Source organism: Nannospalax galili, unplaced genomic scaffold (genome assembly GCF_000622305.1).
Source record: "Nannospalax galili isolate Female #2095 unplaced genomic scaffold, S.galili_v1.0 scaffold18, whole genome shotgun sequence".
In the NCBI taxonomy this organism is placed as follows: Eukaryota; Metazoa; Chordata; class Mammalia; order Rodentia; family Spalacidae; genus Nannospalax; species Nannospalax galili.
This window is the reverse complement of record NW_008346548.1, coordinates 6,285,500-6,305,709: the sequence shown is the minus strand read 5'-3', so window position 1 is coordinate 6,305,709 and position 20,210 is coordinate 6,285,500. Positions and strand designations below refer to the sequence as shown.

Sequence of the window (20,210 nt, the reverse complement as noted above, 5' to 3'; positions counted from 1 at the left end):
TATATATATGACAACATCTGGAAGACTTGGGGTTCTGCTGGTATTTGAGATAAATTTAGACACACAGTATGATCACCAGTTAGAAAAAAATGGGAGATGGAATCAAATCATACTTCCTGGCACTTAGCAGAACTCCTCATAGGAAATAAAAAAGATGAAACAGGCATATATTGCCATTTGTGTTCACTGTAATGTAACACAAATGTAAATGTATATCAGACCTAAGTTCTAATATTTTTAGTCTAAATTTTTTAATGTACCCCCTACTAAGGTAAGTGAATCAACATTATGGTCTGAGATAAATGCAGATCTACATGCCTGACTGAGTCACATGTATAACATCTCCTCATCCCCATCCTCACCTCTAAACAGGAGACATAACTGACCTGGCCTGGAACAAGTTTCTTTTCTTCCTGCAGGAAGCCCCTGGAGGCTCTGACCTCAGTCCCACCTATGCCCTGGTGGTTACGGGTTTTAGATGTGCAGTGGATCAGCCCAGGATCAGACATTTTACCTGGAGCATGAGCCTGTCCCAAGTCTTGGTAACTCCACTGTTTTTCCATTCATCATCATTGGTTGGGGGGCTGTTGTTTTGGTACCTTACCAGCATCTGCTTCAGGAAGAGGTTAGGTGTGAACTGCAGGGGTGGGGACAACACAAGTGAGAACGTCAGCACACCAACTCCCAGAGGAAGGTAAATCCTTTATTAGAACCTTTTGCTAAGGACATAGAGCATTCTCTTGGAGTGGTACTACTCTTAAGGACACCAAGCACAGTTGGCTAGGGCTGCTCTGGTTTTTCATATAGGAAATAAATCACTGCATGATGAGGGTAGACAGATGTTTTCAGATGGCATAGGTTAGGAAAAATAATGAAAAGAAGAGATAGAAAGATTCTGAATAGTGAGTGACTCCCATGAGAGAGGTGACCAGTACCAGGATTACCAGCTTGTGCCCTGGGAGTCAGGCTGAGTGGGCTCAGGATTCTCAGCATCATTTGTCAGCTGTGCATCTTTAGTTATTTTGCTTTTTATCTCTGTCTTTCTCTCTCTCCACTTACAAAAGACAAGTGATACTTCACATTCCTTAGGTTTTTGAGTTAAGTAAAACCATGTCTGTATTATTACTGTGTATATTAGCATGCCTGGCACATCTTAAAACACGTCAGTCATTAAAGTGTTATGCTATCATCATCTTCGCCCTGTGCTTTGGGGAGCATACTCACAAAGTCTCTTTGCGTTGCTGCTGTGATGCAGGATGCAACTTCAAAACCATATACTATAAACATCAGAATGAAGTACTGGAAAGGAAACAAGTGAGAAAGATAGAATTAGATTGGTCTTCAATTGGAAACTCCCCCAAATGATTGCTCTGAGGTTTCAGTACATTCATCTAAATATAATATCCAGCCATTTATGTAGTCACTGCACAAACCCTCTTAGATTGGCTGCTTGGAATGGAGCTTAGTACTGGGTGCTAGGAATAAGCTCAGTTATTTTGATTCTTTCTAGATAAATAGTCATTCAATTCAGAGTTTTCTCATCCATCATTCTGAATTTTAACCAGGGAGAGCTAACCAAACAATGAAGGGATGTGTGGGTATTTCAGAGTGTTTGACAAGAGAGTCTTAGTGTGTCACATGTTACGCAGAGCGTTTTAAATCCCTCTTCTTCATGGGAGTCATTTTCTTCATGGATTGCTGAAGATGTAGACTGACAGAAGTCAGGAAAAGATGAACCAGAACATGTTTAATGGATAGTTTCATCAATGAGGAGTAAGCAGCTTCAGTCACACAGTGACTTGTTGACACTCTCCTGTCAAATACCCCTTGCTCTAGTTACATCAACTCAGGGGAGCGAAATAGCTCTCTGTGTGGGGTTTATGATGTGTCTGTGCATGCTGGTGGCATGCCCACCATGCATTAATGCTTCCACACAACTCTGCCTCCAGTCTCTGGCTGGAAAATAGTTGAACAGCAAGTGCCTGCCACTCTGTGTGAGGACCATTTATGAAAGCTGGGTCTTTACACAGTTTTTCATATGCACTTTAGGTTCTTGTGTCCTTCTTGGGAAGAGGCACTGTGGTTGGAGTCAGTTGAAGAAGGCAGGGGAAACTGTCCTTCCCTTTCCCCTTCCCTTCGCCCTTCCCTTTGCCCTCCCCTCCCCTCCCCTCCCCTCCCTTCCCCTCCCTTTCCTTCTCTTTCTTTCCCTTCCCTTCCACAGCTGTGTTTTCCTGTGTCAGGCACACAGAAGACCTAAAAGGAGCCCAGGGTTCCGTGAAGGTTGTCTTTAGAGACATCTGCCTCTCCTCTCCCTTCTTCCTGCATTCCTTTCTCCACTTTTTCAAAGTAGGTACATTTGCCCTGGAACTAACTCACACAGAACAAACAGACAAAGGAATTATTCTGCTCTAGGGTGCTAGGGCAATGGTTCCCTCAGAGAAGTAAACCAGCAGGCCCCTGAAGTGGCTGGGCTTGTTCTACAGAAGTAGAACTCAGGACCTGGAGCATTTGGGTAAGAGAGTTATTTCATGGGAAGGGAGGTGTGTGTGTGTGTGTGTGTGTGTGTGTGTGTGTGTGTTTACGATGAGGCAAATTTCTGCCCTAGGGAATGGGGGCACGGGGCAGAGGTGTAGGTCAAAGTAGGAGTTTCTCTGCTCTGCTGGCTCAAAGTTTCAATCTGAAAAGGCAGGGCAAAATCTTGTCAGTGGTTTGAAGTTACAGACTGGTATGAATGGAAGGTCACATAGTGGTACCTCTCAAGATTTCCTAGGGTTCCCATACAGCAGAGTAAAGACTGTGTGGGCCCTCTTCAAAAGAGTTCTTGTTTCCTTAGAAAAATTCACGCTTACTTTGTATGGTGTATCTTAATATATAAATGTTTAATACTGAAATAATACTTAAGAGTACTTATTGTCAAGGGAAAAAATCCAATAAGCAAGCTCTCATTGTGTCTTTTCTTTGGCTTCTCTGATTCCTCGCTGGATGTGTTGGGCACATGTAGATAGCAGCTGGAGAAGCACATCTGGAAAATACTCAGCTGGATGCCCCACAAGTGTTTGCCCTTTCAGTTCTTTGAACAAGAACCTGGATTTGCAGTTGAGGAGGGCATCCTTGTCCCCTGCATGGACAACTTCGCCACAGTGAATCACCTCCTTTTACAACCTCATCTGGAACTCTGCTCCCACCTAACACATTGATAACTAAAGCTCTGTGCTCAGCAAAGGAGAAAAACTCCACCAAAATTCGTCCAGGAACTGACTATAGAGAGTTTGTTGTTTGTTGCTGTTATTTTGAGAAAGGGTCTCATAAAGTCCAAGATGGCCTTGAACTTGCTATGTAGCCAAGGATGACCTTGAACTTCTGATCCTTCTGCCTCTATCTCCTGAGTGTTGATATTACAGGCATGTACCACCATGTAGAGTTTATGTGGTCTTGGGGATTGAATCTAAGGCTTTAAGCATTCTAGGCAAACACTCTTCCCACTGAACTACACCTCCAGCCCATAGGGTGTTGTAAGGTCTTACCGCCAGAAGAATTTTCCTGTTGGACTTCATAATGCCTACAATGGCTAGAACAGATAAGCAGAAGAGGCAGATGCCCACAAACATGCCGATCCAGGCAGCCCCATAGATGTCATCGTTGTTGGTGGCTTCAAGCAGGGGGTAGAGACTGTGTTGGTCAGATACAAAGAAGATACACTCTGCAGTCAGGGCAATGCCACACATCTGGGCACAAACCAAGAGTGGGTCTGTCAGGCTGGTGGCCAGAAGCACAGTATTGGACAAGGAGATGGGTGGGGTGGGCTCAGAGCCAAGTTCCTTCCCTAAACTGGCTTTATACAGTGGACTCCTTTACAACATCTCACTTTCAGGAAATCTAATGGCTATTTCCATCCTGCTTCCTTCTTTTACATATTGTTTTCCTTTGATACCTTCTTCTACTTGTCACCCTGTCTTATTGCTATTTGGGAAAAGACAGGCAATTTCAGATCAGCTATAAAGCCCTTAAGGAATGGACCACTCAGACAATGCCTTCATGTATAAAGGTTATCCTACCCGACTGATTCATCCTTCACATTCTTGGGTTGTCATACTTGAAGTGTCCAGGCAGTACTCACAGTGAGAGTGTCAGTGATTCTCTTTCCAGTGCTTTACAGTAAATGGATGAGGATTCTTGGCCCTGAAAGGTGATGACTTGTTCCCGTACAGAGTCAGAGGCAGAAGTGGGCCAAGGGCCAGCTCTCCTGACTCCCATACTAGTGCTCTTCCCCATCCCTATACCCACAGAGAGTGACACTGAGTCACTTTGGCTTTCTGTAGAGAAGAACAAGGACACACTAGCCTCTTCTCCACCACCCTTAATACCATAGTCCCAAGTCAAACTAAGGTGAAGTTGATAGAACCACAAAGGTGCATGTGGGGTGGCTGTGTTTGGACACTGACTGTGGTAAACATGACTCCTAAGGTTCTTATGCTTAACATTGAAAGGTAAGTGTCTACTTTATTATCTACCATGGTCTTCTGACGTAATACAGAATTATATAAGGCTATTTACAAATTCTAGCTATCATATTTATTACCACATTTCTTAAAATGAAGGAACTATACAGGGGACCAGCAATTGTGGCCATTATTTTGCTTGAAATTCTCACTTTTGATTAATCTAAAAATCATGCTTACAAGAAGAACATAATTTTTTGAAAAATACTAAAGACTTACACCAACAATCACATGTCCAAAAATCAGCAGGCCCTGGAAGCAACGGACAGTGGAATCGTCTTTGGTCATCTTTGGGATTTCCCACAGCTGAAGACACAGTTGAGAGTGTTATAATTTGACAGGAGCCTGTGGAATTCTGTTGCAGTTTCTACAATATGACTAATGACTTTCCATTGTATTTTTGCATCCCAGAGCATCCAAACCAAGATCACCAGATCTTTTAGTAATGGAAGAAATTTGGTACCTGGGGTGAGCAATCACAGACATCTTAAAAAGGAGAAAATCCCAGAGCATCCAAACCAAGATCACCAGATCTTTTAGTAATGAAAGAAATTTGGTACCTGGGGTGAGCAATCACAGACATCTTAAAAAGGAGAAAATAAAGGCTTACCAAGTCTGATCAGTGCCTTCTGCTATGATGAATACTGGAGACACCCTTCTGAGAAGTGAACTGAAGCTCTGAAAGGTCGTCAAGGGCAGGAAAAGCAGATCTGAGATGTTGATGATGGGGCTGACACACACGGAGAGTCCCTGGTACTGCCCTGCCACTTTTGGGCACTATAAACTGCAACTCACAAGGGAAAGCAAAGAATAGGCGGGGCCCCTGTGGCTTGCAGGTTGCTGTTTAAAAATTCAAGATTTTACATTTTTTGGTTATTATCCTTAGCCTTTAACGACTGTGCTATCCCTCCAGTCCATGAAAAGCAGTGTGGAGAGCTCTTGTAAAACTAAATATGAATCTACCATATGACCTAGCTATACCATTCCTTGGCATATACCCAAAAGACTCATCCTTTTGCAGAGAGAACTTCTAGAACCATGTTTGTTGCTGATCTTTTCACAGTAGCTAAGAGATGGAAGCAACCTAAGTGTCTCTCAACTGATGAGTGGTTAAAGAAAATATGGTTCATTTATGCAATGGAGTTCTACTTAGCATTAAAAAAGATGAAATAAAGAAATTTACAGGTAAATGGATGGAACTAGAAACTATCTCAGTCACCGCCCATCAAAGAAGTGTCTTTTTCAAAAGATAGAGATAATTACAGAATTCCACAACTGCTCTCACGTAGAGATTGTCTGTGAATTTCCCAAGCCTAAGTGGTACATCTAGGATGCAACCTCTACACCTAAGGCTCATGGAGCATAGAACAGGGATGAAAAGAACACTAATGCATCTTTCGATTATCATCAATGAAGCTCTCTCGTGCAACAAAGGGCCAGGAATGCAAAAAGCCACAAATGGCCAAAACGCAGAGAATAGGAGTCTGCAAAGTGTAGATTCTTGGACAGGACTCATATATTAAAATCTACCTACCCAGGGCTCAGGGACCATTGTGGAAGAGGGGACAGAAAGATTGTAAGAACCAGGGAGGAGGTGCATGACCATACGGAAATATTCCTACAGGCTCTGGGACTCTTCTCATACGAACCTACAGCAATGGTGTCAGGCTGCACAAGACCTATGTAAACTTAAGCAGACAAAAACCCAGCTCAGAACTGTGGAAATGGACAGCAGGCCCCAATCTTAGTCAAAGAATTATTGGCAGCTAATTACTGCTGGGTGAGGAAGAGTTGATCTTAAAGGGAGGGACAGGCTGCCTAGACCCCAGTGGATGAACTTGCACTGAGAGACGTCTGGGGACACTAACTTTACATGGTAGGCCTTAATGCAAATGACGGAATGTATGAACTCCAGTGGTGGTTTATGGGAGGGTGCTAAGGGGGAAAGGAGTATAAAGATGATTTTCTGTACGAAATACATGGAAATTCAACAAAATTTTTTTTTAAAAATCAAGATTTTCTGAATCTTTTGTTATCTTAAAAAATAGTTGGCAAATAACAAAGTTCTGTCACATGAAAGAAGCACAGAGAAGAGAGGGACATTAGCTGCTTCTCCGTGCCCATCTTCTAAGAACTTTACACGCACAAATCTAATTCTCAGAACCCAACTAGATAGAAAAAGAAGAGGGAGGAGGAGGCTCCATTTTACCCACCAGGAGACTAAAGCTTAAATTGTGAAGTAGTTCTTCAGAGGTCACACAAACAGCAAAGGCAGAGTTTGGTGACATCTTTGGTCTGTGTGACTGTAGGGTCCATATACCTGCCGTCTACACCTGCCCCCAGAAACCATTTCTAGTTTATGCCAGATGCAACTAATCATGGGCCTCTGACCTCCTTGGGGATTCTCTGGAAGGATAATAGGATGTTTGGGAATCATTTTGGTTTCTGCATTTGAAGCACTTTCAACACTTTTACCCTTTAATAAGCTATCAATTTATGCTCTAAATCAAAAGGTAGTAAATGACATGTTTCATTTTGAGGAATGTAAAGATATGCAAGGAAGATTGTTATGTTCTAGGATTTTGTGATTTTGAAGAGAAACTAGGTTCCCAAGTAGTTATAATCCATGTAATGAGAGATTCTAAATAATGTGGGAGGTCCAAGAGGAAGAGAGGTGAGCGTGGCAAACTGTGATCAGTGCTTTGTTCAGTAGAGTAGAGGTGTGGATGTGTAGGAGGAATGTGGGATGAATGGCAGACATGCCAGGGAAAGTTAGGGAGTAGAGAACAAAGAGCATGGTGCTCACAAGATAGCAGATTAGCCAGTCTGGCTGAACTCCTGGTGTGTGGATGGGATCTGTGGGACTCAGGTCTTACTAAATTTTAACTCCATTGTTGCACTGTAATACATATATTGATAACCTAACATCCCCCAAATATTTTTGCTTTTCTATTTACCTTGAAGGCTATGAAAATTTAAGGCATTAAAATGTATGAGTGTTTTTGGCTCAGTTTTTGGCCACTCCATAAATGTTTGCCAAAGGAATGGAAGAATTTGGGCTACTGTTACCCTATTTCCCATTCAGCGTAGAGTTTCTGCTTAGAAATGCCACTCATTTCTTTGCCCTGATTGCTACTCACCAAACCACGATAGCCTTACAGTACCTTGAAGGCTCCCCTGGGAGAGTCTGACTCGTGTAGCCAGATCAGTTACATTGTAAAGTTCATTACTGGCTTGCACAGACGTTAATCCTGAGCAGCTGGGCTGCTCTCTAAACTAGACACACAAATAGACTGCGAAAGAGAAATTCAGGTAGCAGAAGCACAGAGAGTAAGGTAAAATATCCGAAAAGGTCAAGTTCAGCTTCCTTACTAACTAGTCTCATATTGGGCTACCACCCGCTTGTCACGTAGCAGTCTACAGGTGGTGGTTATCTGGGCTCAAAGAACAGAGAGAAGACAATTCCTTCTTTCAAAGAGCTTAAAGTTTGACTGTAGCAACATGGATTCAGAGTCGAATTAACCAGACCCAGTGTTAGTAAAGGAGAAAACAAAAAGGGTATGCAGAAAAAGGAAGGAATCAGGGAGACACCCAACAAGAGGCCTCCACTGGTTCCTGAGCAAAGCATTTTTGCCCTAGTGACTGACCATGCTTTTTGAAGATGCTTTTTTCCCAGTGTTTTAAGAGGGGGTGATACTCCCTTGGCCTTTTGGCTCAGATCAGGTGGAAAAAGGAAGGATAAACAAAAACCTCAGGAAGAATTCCAAGAGTCAGACTTAGGATGGAAAAATGCAGACCAGAGTGGGGAAGAGAAGGAAGGAGGCAGGCAGGAGCTTGATTTGAGCAAGAAAAACAGGGGGGTAACCTGGACAGGGGCACAGAATGAAATGCGAATGAGGCAGCCCCACTCTGGGAGGGCAGCTTAAGAGAGGCAGGATTGTACCAACAGGGAGGATGTTCTAAATTTGTAGGCTATTCCATTTTTCCCCCATCTGTGGCACACAGTAACTTAGAAAGCTGTGCTTGTCTTGAGACTGCAAAAATGGTTCTGTGGTTAAGAGCCTTTTACTACTCTTGCAGAAAATAAGAACTCAGGCAACAACTGCCTGTAACTCCAGTTCCAGGGATCTGATGCCCCCTTCTGGCCATTGTGGGCAGTAGCATGCATGTGCACATACCCACACATACGTACACATAATTAAAAATAAATCTGTCACTGTGTGTGGTGGCGATCACCTTTAATCCCAGCACTCCTTTAATCCCAGCACTGGGAGGCAGAGGCAGGCGGATCTTTGTGCGTTCAAGGCCAGCCTGGTCTACATAGTGAGTTCCAGGACACCTGGGGCTACAAGGAGACCCTGTCTCAAAGACACACACACACAAAAAAAAAAAAAAAAAAAAATTTTTTTTTTTTTTTTTTTTTTTTTTTTTTTAAAGAAAGCCACCCTTGTCTTCTGAAATGACAGAGACAGATGGAAGCTGCTGTCCCAAGGTCCTCCCTCCACAATGTGCTCAGGTACGTTCTAGACTCTTTATGCTCACTGTTGCAACAGATGCAAACAATGAGTGTTTTTGCTGAAAATCCCTGTTTATTTCTTATTGTTACAGTACCAAATTTCATCAGTCTTACAAATATCTTATAATTTGGAGGCAGAAGTGAGCTTCACTGGGTTAAAATCACAGCGTGGGCTGGGCTTCAGTTCTCAAGGATTTACCATTTCCTCTTATTTTGAAAATGAAGAGAGAGGCTTGGAGGGATTTGTTTGCTCAAGGCCACTCTACTAGAACATGCAGGGCATAAGAGCCAAACCCAGGTCTGCCGGACCCCAGGTTATTTAGCACTTCAGTTTACCAAGTCCCGTCACACTGCTTACTTTATATAGAAAATGCAACACCTGGCTGGTTTCCTTGTCAACCTGGGAACACACAGAACACACACATTTTCTCTGCTCAAAAGAGCCTGCCTTTGCAAAGGTCAGAAACGCCAGGCTTCTTCCCTCACACGTCTCCAGGGTCTTTCTTTTCTTAGCCTTTCCACACACAGCTGTATTCATACTTTCCCTCAAACCAGTGCTGCACTCACTTTCTTCCAGAAACTGTGAGGATGTTTTCCAAATCCACAGCCCAGGGTCCCTAGGTGGAGGAGAGGCAGGCTCACACCCACTTCCTGTTCCCTGAGCAGTGGCTATTCTGCTGGAGGGGCCTAGAGGCCTCACGCGTACTTGTACTTCTTTTGGTTTTCTTGGCTGGCTTGAATTCAAGGGGTAAAAATCTCACTGGGAAAAGGCTTCTTGACTGTGCTGGGGTGTGGCCAGAGTCAGGTACCAAGTGGCACGTAAGTCCATATGGGAGGGCCGCCTGTACTTTCCCTCAGCATTCCTGACTGGTGAATTCCTGTTATTCCCCGTCACTCTGACCAGTGTTGAGCCCTCTCCCCCAGGCTTCAGTGATGACACATGACCTCTGAGGTTTTCTTTTGGGCAAGGGAGGCTTTCTTCCTATCCTTTTGCATTCTTTCTTCTTGGTGTCACCTATGTCATATTGTAAGAGGCTCCAAAACAGAAAGCTTTGGGACTCTGTTATATTTTTCGTAGGTTCAGGGTGGCATAATGCCTGATACATAGTAGGTACTCAGACAAAGATTAAGTAAATAAACGTTTCTCTGAATGAATAAATGAATGAGTAGCTGAATGTATGGGAGAATGATTTTGCCTAGAGCAAATAACATCTAAAAAATATCTTCATAACAATTCCTAGATTGGCATTTAGCAAGAAAAAAAAAAAAACCCAAAAAACCCCAGCTAGACACCATGTCTTAGCATTATCACAAGATGTTTATTTAATACTTCTTTATCAGGCATTCAGAGAGAACAAGTTTGTATCCTGTATGTAGAGAAGCAACTATGTGTCCCTCCCTCTTGTTCTTTCTCTTCTTAGAAAGGTAACAAACTGACTCATCTGTCTTTGTGTGTGTGTGTGTCTTTAAAGTTTAAAACCTCATTCAATTTTATGTCTTATAGGGTTTATACTGAGTACAATATTGTATAACTGTATTAATTCAACTATAAACCTAAAAATTTACAGCCAATTTTGAAAGGGATGCACCTTAGCTCTGGAAATTGTTATTATGTCAATACTGTTGTAATGAAACACTTCTTCTAATTATGTGGTTATTAAATAAATAATTTTTAAAAATTACTATCAGTATGAAGCTTCATCAAAGCTTTTAAGTTTCAATCTGAAGTGCACCAGTCTACCCTTTCTCCTAAGCATGTGTTTGTTTGTTTGTTGTTTATTTGTTTGTTGTTTGTTTTTTGAGATTGGTCAAGCAGATAGCCCATAACCCAAGTAGGCCAGGAACTCATTATGTAGAGGAGGATGACCTTGATCTTTGATCCTCCAGCTCCTGCCCCCCAGTGCTGGGATTACAGGCACATACCATGCCTGGTTTATCGTGTTTAGGTTTGAACCCAGGGCACTGTGCAGGCTAGGCAAGCACTCTACCAACTCAGCTCCAACTCTAGCCTTCAGGCATTTGTTAGCTTTCATAGAACTCCTGTGTTACCTTTTCTCCTCCAGGAATGTGACCTTTCCTAGTGATCCCTCTAGCTGTGTGTGATGGAGGTGAACTCACTTTCCATCTTTCAAGGAATATTTTCTAGACATCTATTGAATCAGGGTCTCTTTGCACAGAGACTGTGTACTGTTAATTTATACAGTGTGACTAGGACTTTTCTACTTCATTCCATAAACTCCTTGGGTAACTGCCTTCTGAGCTTAGTAATCTACCTACATCTTTCTTTTCTGTTAGTTCTAGAACACTGGTTTCCAATCACCCTGCTTACAGTGTGATGTGGAGATACAGAGCTGACAAGGGGGTGCTCTGGGAACATAGATGCCCCTCTCTTGTTCCAGCCAAAGAAGAACCATTTGATCTGTTATTATACGGCAGAGTTCTGTATTGAAATCACATTTTCCTTATTTCCTTTGAAAACATGGCTGGGGAGGGGTGTTTGTTTTTTAATGAAGCCACTGCTTTAGCTGCCTTCAACATTTCTTGGCTCGTTAGCTCTAGTCTACCTGCTTCAAGAAGTTTCAAGGAACTGTGGCAAAAGCAAAGCAAACGAATATTGGCAGATAATTAGTAAGGTGTGAGAACTTCATATATGTCCTCATTTAATTTTTAGTGCCCCTAGAAGCTAGATATTACAATTCCCATTTACAGATGAAGCTCAACAAGACCCCAAGTCACAAAACTACCAAGTGGTGAAGCTAAGGTTCAAACTAGATCTATCCAAAGCTTGTGCTTTTGCTGCTTGGCTGTAGTCTCTAACCCACTCTGCAGATCTCAATAGATCTCAATAGATCAATACACACACACACACACACACACACACACACGCACACGCACGCACGCACAGAGAGAGCGAGAGCAAGAGAGAGATACCCATGTGCATCCTATCAGTTTTATTTCTTTTTATTTTTATTTTGAGTGTATGAATGTATTGCCTGCATGTAGGTAGATGAACTTGTTTCATGAAATACCCACAGAGGTCAAAAGAGGGCCTCTGGATCCCCTGGAACTGGAGTTACAGATGGTTGTGAACTGCCATGTGGGTGCTGGGAATTGAACCCAAGTCCTCTGCAAGACCAGCCAGTACTCTTAACAGCTGAGTCATCTCTCCAGCCCCTCAGTTTTATTTCTTAGAGAACCTTCTGGTCAAGTAAAACTTTGGCTAATATATCTTCCCAAATGGGATGGACTTATGTTTTCAATAGAAGAAAAAATGATCATTTTTCGATAACTCCCAAGATCATTTTAACTCTTCCAATTCTCAGTCAGCTGCTAGCTTCTGGTTCAAATGAATTCAGCAACTTCTGTTTCCATTCTACCTAGTGCTTCTGGGGTGAACTTTTTGAAGCAGATGTTCTCAAATAGCCCTTTAGCACCCAGAAGTCTTTTGTATGATGAAAGCACATTTTGATTCCCAAATAAAATAATTGCAGATATTTTCTAATTTGAAGAAAAATTACTTATCAAAATTTGTGCTTTTAAGTGCTTTCTTGTCATAACATTTCTTAAATCTTAGGTACTATTCTTAACTGTATATACTAGAATTTATTTTATAGTGCAAATATAGGCCAAATGATCAACTTCATTATTTTGAATTTAGTATAGCAATACTTTGTGGTCCATAAAGATACAAAGTCTTTTAAGAGCCAGCCACTTACTCACTGTTGAGCTCTATTGTCCTGAACACAGCTCTGCTTTTATAACTTCCCAGGGCTCCCTGTCGCACACAAGCTTCTTCCTTGGACTCTGCCCCTATGGCTCCTCTTGCCCAGCATTCTCTGTTGCTGACAAATGTCTTCAGACCAAGACTGGCTCCCATCCCATTCTGGGGCATTTGAATTTAAGAATCTCTAGGCTTTTCAATTCTTGGAGACAGATTTATGATTTACTTCTCTTTCCTTTTTTCTATAGTATTTGATCAGAACCAACCGCTCCATTCTCCTAGTCAGTGGAAGAGAAATTGGACAACCAAAGAAATAAAGTGTGACTTCTTGGTGCTACTCAAAACAGTACCCAGGTGGTTCCAGAAGGCTGCCCGCTCCCTTTGGCATCCTGAGCCAAAGCATCTTGGTTGTACTTAGGTTGTCCCTCCCTTTGTGACTCCTCCCATTCCTGCCATTTGAACCCTTTTCCATCTACTGAAGACCAGATAAAACTCTTTCTCCAGCTACCCTTGTCTGGAATTATGCCTCCTTCTCTGTGCCCCTCTTTCTGTTCTGAGTTAACAGGAGCATTATGCTGTGTCCTGTTTGGCATGAATGTGTGGTTAAGCTTTCTTCCCTGTTAGCTTCTGCCACAGCAACCTAGCCTGGTACTTTCCTCTATCCACACTTGCTTCATGTTATTCTGAACTTACAAAGGAATGAATTGTGTGCATTAAGAACTCAGTTTGGCAAAGAATAGTTTTAAAAAAAGTAAAACATAAGCATTTAGAGTGTTAGACAAAGAAGTCAATGGTTCTTGGCTGTTTTTGTCTCACTGAGAAATTATCTAACTAGGGAGGAATTAAAAAAAATATTTTATTTATTATTTTTATTTTTATGTGTATGCATGTATTGCCTGCATGTAGGTAAGTGCACCTGTGTCGTGCAATGCCCGCAGAGGACAGAAGAGGCCGTCAGATCCCCTGGAACTGGAGTTATGGACAGTTGTTAGCTGCCATGTGGGTGCTGGGATTCAAACCCGGGACTTCTGCAAGAGCAACCAGTGTTCTTAACAGCTGAGCCCTCTCTCCAGCTCCCTAAAGCTTCTTTTTAAGATAAGAAGATATCATTGCCATTCTGTTTGCTTAAAATTAAGAGAAACTCTCAAACCTCTGTCCTTGAACCTGACTTCTGTCCTGCAGGCTAGGCTACCAAGGGAATCATAAACAAAGCCAACAGGAGAAAGCTATCATCTCCCTCTGCTCAAAGTCTTCCTCTCTCTTCCCCTTAATTTCTGAAACACCACAAGTACAGAATCCTCTTTTATTCCTGATTGAAATGAAAACACACACAGGAAAAGAATCATATTGACTCTCATGAGCCATCAGTGGTGATGCCTCACTGTGCGTGATTTTTTTCAGATCCTTCTTCGTATTGATTTTTAAGGGGAAGGGGAGAAGAAAGTTACCCCCAGAAGGATACAGACCCCAGTGAAAGCAGGGCTTAAAAAGACAAACCTCCCTCCTCAGAGGCTGGGGGTGGGGGCACATTCAAAAGACCAAGACAGAAAAACTGAGTTTGAGGCCAGCCTGGGCTACATGATAAGACTGTTTCTAAACATAAAAGAAAAAGGAGAGAGAGGAAGAGGGAGAGGGAGAAGGAGAGGGGGAAAGAGAGGGAGAAGGAGAGGGGGAAATAGAGGGAGAAGAGTCACACTTGTGACCCTCTGAAACTTTTCATATCATTCTCACATAGCACTTTCCTCATGTATGTTAGGTTTCTTTACCTGAGAGAGCTAGAAAAGACATGGATGGGATGAGGTGAATTGTAGGAGTGGCAAGTGGCAGAGGCAGAGACAGAGGCAGAGACATGGCTGCGTGCATCAGTGATGACAGCCCCACAGACCAACCAGCGTACCTCAGTCAAGGAATTCCCCGAGGACCCCATGGAAGAACCTCCCAGCGACTAGGGCCTCCATGATTTATGAAAATTACTCAACACCCTGGGAGTTTCTTTGTTTTTTAGAAGTACTGATTTTCAAGAGGTTAAAGTTGTATTTTTTTTTCTTTTCTTGTACCTTGATTCGGTTTGTTTTCTTAGGAAGTTATTCATACTCAGGGTATTGATGCTTCTAGACACATTGAATACGCCTAAAACAACTACTCACTAAACAAAACAATTTTCAAAGCAGAAGAAAGCAAAGTGAGACTCACCTACCAAGTATGAGATAATTTTTTCAAGTTCATTACCTCTTTTCCTCACTTAAGTTTCTTACACCAGAAAACACACAAACCACACCTCAGACTCCTCTCATGCTAGAGAAATTTGGATTAACAAAAGAGCAGGAAGTAAGGGGGTTCCAAGGAAGGAAGCGGGGAAGGATGGAGGGAGGGAGAGAGAGAGAGAGAGAGAGAGAGAGAGAGAGAGAGAGAGAGAGAGAAATAAGAAACATAATATGCTGTTGCTTGCCCCTAACCCAAGATGAGAGCAGAGAACTGCATGACTGAATATAAAGATGGGTGTGGAGACTTTAGACCAGGAAAGTCTACTTAAATTTGCTGTAAGATGGATCCTAGAAAATGATGGAAAGAGAAATCTTGGACACTCACAGTTGACCATACACATCCTTACTGTTTTGTTCTAAGGCTCTCTACTTGTGTTGACCAATATGGCAGCCAGTGGCTACATGTAGCTGTTTAAAGTCAAATGACTTCAATGCAACAGAAGTGAAGATTCAGCTCGGCAGTTTCTTTGCCACACCTCAAGCACCCCATACCCTCAAGTGGCGAGGGGCTCTTGTCTAGGACATTGCTTCATCACAAGAAGTCCTATTGGACATCAGTGCTCAGTTCCTGCTGCTTCTTGTGATGCTGGCAGTCTGTCGATCACCCACCTGAAATCCGGGACTCAACCTAAGTAGTATCTCAGGTGCTTACTGGGGTGGGCAATGGCAGTGAGAGGCCAGTCCCAGGGCAGGAGTACCACAGAGAACACTCAGGGAGAGAGAGAGAGAGAGAGAGAGAGAGAGAGAGAGAGAGAGAGAGAGAGAGAGAGAAAGAAATCGGGGACCCTCCTCATCAATGTGATCTCTGTTCCAGTTAGACAGCAGTGGCCCATCAGGTTTGTGGGTAGCCTGCAGAGCCGTCAAGTCCAGATTCCAGAGCAGGGTACAGCACATTCTAAGGCTGATTTGCTGGCTCTGGTTAGGAATGTAAGCAGGAGGGGGTCAGAAAAAAAAAAAAAACAAACCAAAACATTTCAGGTACATTTCTTGACTAAATGGTTCCTAAGGTTTCCTTGGTAGCTAAATGTTAGGAGTCTTTCTGGGTAGTTAAAACAAAATAGAGTTGAAATTTTTAAGTTTAGTATAACATAAATTAATAGTGTGCTATGAACAAAAACAAAAGCGTTTTTACCTTTATCAAGAATATTAATCAAAAGGAGAACTATTTCAATTAGAAAAAGTACATACCCTATATAAGATATGTAACTGAAATAATGCATATGCATAAAACCCAAGTGAGTTCTTTTCTAATGTGCTTATCAATTCTACTTAGGCAAGAGATTGTAGATAATCATTGCCTTTAAGTTTATAAATATGTTAAAAATAATAAAAATTCTTGAATGTTCTTAAAAACACCTAAACCTTGATAAAAAAAGAAGTTTGGGGCTTATAAACATAATCACAAAGCTATAAACATCAAATAGTACTAGTGTTATTTGAAACTTAATTTGTGTTTTGTATAAAAATATCAGAACAAAAAAATATATTTAGGACCTGAAGATCCTGCTGGAGCAACTAAATGATGATAATAATAGATCCTGTAAAAGCGGTCTTGATTAGATGAAGCTAATTTGTTGACTTATCCCAACCAACCCGTTTATTAAGCAGAACTATTTGTAGGGAAGAACAGAGAGTAAACTGATGAACAAATCCTTTTAGCGGTTGGCAAAACCAGATGATTTCTGACAAGAAGAACTGGAAACTTTTTGTCAAGCTAGGGACAGATTATTAAAAAAGAGCATGACCCAGAACAAGATCTCAAATTACAAAAAGGGACAGATTGTTCACTAAGCGTGTAAGTGCCCCTTCCGGTCTCATTTTGCTAGCTTTGCTCCTGGGGAAACACAGAGAGCTGTGGGTGTCTCTGCGAAGTCCCTGTACTCACAGAAGGCTGCCTGATGCTCTTCCTGCTCCTCCTCCTGCCGCCGCACCGCTCACTCTGCAGTATGCACAAGCCCAAGGTGCTTTTCTACCGGCTGCAGTTCTCTGAACTGGAAAGGGTGGTCTGTGATTGGGAGGAGGCATCTCACATGGGCCGAGCCTGATGCTGCCTGAACCTGCCTGGCAGACTTCTTAGCTTCAGAATACACAACTCTCTCAGACACAGACACCGTCTGCGTCTCTCATAGACAAAGGAAACTTCTCAGGACTCAGCTCATCACTTCTTTGGAGTCTTCTTGAATCAGGACTTTATTCCTTGAATACACATTTCAAAGTTTTTTGAGTTTAGTTGATTTTTGGGGGCCTGATTTGACTTATCTTCTGAGCCTTTTTGTTTTAAAAAACCAGTTTATTCTCTCTTCTCTGAATGATGCTACACTTGTTTATGTGCAGAGGGTCAAGACCAACTTCAATTTCTGTAATACACATTCGATATTCCTAGGGATAGTAACTGCTTAAGTAGTGTTCACACTATGAGTGGTACAAAAACTAATGATGAAGAAATTTGGAACAAATAGATTGGGAGAAACACAAGCAAAGAGAGGTGCTTCAGCAATTATTTTTTAATTAAAAATGTATTTTTACTATGTTTATGAGTGTTTTGCCTGCATGTATATAAGTGCATCCATGTGTGCAATGCTGTGGAGGTCAGAAGAGAGTGTCGGATTCCCTGGAAGTGGAGTTACAGGTGGCCTTTAGCCATCATGTGGATGCTGGGAACCAAACCCAGGTCCTGTAGAAGAGCAACCAGTGCTTTTAATGGCTGAGCCATTGCTCCAGCCCCTCAAGTAATTGTTTGATGATCTCTAACTTGTTCCTTTCTTGTCTTTTCTTTCCTTCTGGAACCACCATGGGCCATATATACACAACACCAAGAATATTGCTTTTAATGGACAAACAGCATGTGGGTTACCACAAAAAAGAAGTGACTAAATGCTTTAATCAATAGAAATGGGATTAGTATTATCCTGTCATAGGGAATGAGTTTTCTGAGCAGTATTAGGGACAGACTTTGTATGCAGTATGCATTGGTTGACCTCCTGGCAGCTTTGAGGATGATGGCCTGTCTGAGTGCTGCACTGGGCCCCCCTATGATCTGTCCTTAGGTGTGGGTTACCTTGGGAAGACAGCTTCCCATAATTGAGACCAATTCTTGCACAGAGCTAAGAACAGGAAACAGTCAATCTTTGAAGAGGGACTATATGGGGCACCTGTGTCCTTTTCCATACTTTCTTCCTCTTCAGCTCTTTAGGGTCTGGTTAGGTAAATTAGGATAATTTACACAGCAGAATTCTGCACAACAGTTAAAAGTGGTGCCCCAAAGCTGGGTGTGGTACTGCATGCCTTTAATGCCAGCAGAGGTGAGGTGGCAGAGGTGAGTCTGAGGCCAGCCAGGGCTACATAGTGAGAACCTGTCAAAAAAAAAGAGAAAAAAAGCCGTGGAAACTAGAAGCTAAAGATGGAAAAAAAACTGCAACAGAACAGCCCAGTTTACAAAATAGTTTGTCTGATCTGATATAGTTCTATTTTCAAAAAAGTCATACATGAATTTTAGCATTAGGAAGAATATTCATCAAATATTAATAGGAGTCCATCTGGGCGGTAAAATATGGGTGACTTCAATATTATTTTGTAGTTCATATCCTGTAGCATCTAAATTACAACTCTAGAAAGAGGAACATGTTCTTTAAAACATGCTCCCCTGGAAATCTGTGATCACAAGAAGGAGGCCAGAAGCAAAGAAGGACCACGTCTTCTCATGTTGTAGGTATTTGTGTTTACTGCTAGGACCCTGTGGGCAGAAAATTAAAGATTTAGGAGGTTGGAGGGAGAGGTGGTTCATGGGTTAAGAGTGCTTGCTGCTGTTCCAGAGGACGTAAATTTGGTTTCCAGAGCCCACATTGGGCAGCTCACAACAGCCTATAACTCCAGTTCCAGGGGAAATGATACCGTCTTCTGGCATCTGTGGGCTCTTGCACATAGGTGCACAAACACACACACACGTACACACATGTACATAAATAAAAATAAACCTTAAAAGATCTGAAAATCTTTTCAAAATACACAAAGGAATCACAAAACCCAATTAACAAGTGACAAGAGGCTAGAAAGGGGGCTGGAGAGATGGCTCAGTGGTTAAGACAACTGGCTGTTCTTATAGAGGACATGGGTTCGATTCCCAGCACCCACATGGTGGCTAACAACCATCTGTAACTCCAGTTCCAGGGGATCCAACACCCTCTTCTGACCTTTGTGGGCACTGCACAACACGGGTGCACTTACATACATGCAGGCATAACACTCGTGCACAAATAATAAATAAAAATTAAAAAAAGAAAGGCTAGAAAGATTTGTTTTTGTATAACTGCAATTGATTAAATGTGGAGTTTCTAGTCCTTAATGTGAAGAGATTTATTTTTCCAGTAATTAATTTTTAACTCTTCTGCTAAAACTTTCTTTCCTTCTGGCTAGGTGACTCCTTTAACCATATCCTAACTTGACTGAAAGAATCATCTCTAAGTTCTCCTTACTAAAATCACCGTCTTGTGTGACTGGACCAGCAGAGGTCGCTGGCCCTTTCTGTTGGTCACTGTAGCTCTGTAGTTTACTAGCTGCAGAACTGTAGGTAGGGTCACATACAACATGCTCACAGAGCCCAGCCCACTTTTCTGAGCACCCGAGGGTGCCCTGTCCCTTCACTGGACTGCAGCCAGTTTGTGTCCTTCTATGTCATCTGGACTTCTGTTCTTAAGCCAAATGCATCTTCTGCCTATCCCATGAAACTGAAACGAAAAAAGAGGTGCCTGCAGGCTCTGCCTGGTCACACTAGAGAACCATTGCCTTTACACACTGTGTTTGAAGTGCCCATGTCCACCCAAGTCTCTAGGGCCTCTGAAAAATCACTTTTTGTTCATCTGGTCTTGATGTTTGGGGGAAAATTTTCCTGAGAATTCAGGGTTTTTGAGCTTTTATGGGAATTCTTTCTTACTTAAAAATCTTTTTGTTCAGGGACTGGAGAGATGGCTCAGCGGTTAAGAGCACTGGCTGCTCTTGCAGAGGACCCGGGTTCGGGTCCCAACACCTGCGTGGCAGCTGACAACTGTCCTAACTCCAGTCCTAGGGGATCCAATGCCCTCTTCTGATCTCTGTGGCCATTGCATAACATGGATGCACAGAGGCAGCAGGCAGCCCAGCCCACAAGGTGAAGATGCAGAGGCACTGAGGCCCTGTGCCCTCATGGAACTCTGGCTAATCCTCATGTAGCTGTC

The 20,210-nt window shown here is 42.4% G+C and overlaps 1 protein-coding gene across 7 annotated transcripts in view; it reads right to left on the bottom strand.

Moving 5' to 3' along the window:
- Upk1b (uroplakin 1B) overlaps positions 1-17,051 on the bottom strand; it is a 28,951-nt gene extending 11,900 nt beyond the window's left edge. The window contains exons 1-7 of one of the 7 annotated variants that reach the window (XM_029568243.1): positions 16,886-17,051; positions 5,110-5,177; positions 4,719-4,805; positions 4,118-4,179; positions 3,525-3,669; positions 1,225-1,299; positions 515-637 (exon numbers count right to left, since the gene is read on the bottom strand). In XM_029568243.1, coding sequence (XP_029424103.1) covers positions 515-637; positions 1,225-1,299; positions 3,525-3,669; positions 4,118-4,179; positions 4,719-4,787 — 474 coding nt within the window. In that variant the 5' untranslated portion in view covers positions 4,788-4,805; positions 5,110-5,177; positions 16,886-17,051. Of the gene's footprint in view, positions 1-514; positions 638-1,224; positions 1,300-3,524; positions 3,757-4,117; positions 4,180-4,718; positions 4,806-5,109; positions 5,340-16,885 lie in introns of those variants that run through there. The other 6 variants (XM_029568241.1, XM_029568242.1, XM_029568244.1 and 3 more) reach the window with 6 other exon arrangements.
- Between the last annotated feature and the right edge of the window lie 3,159 nt (positions 17,052-20,210).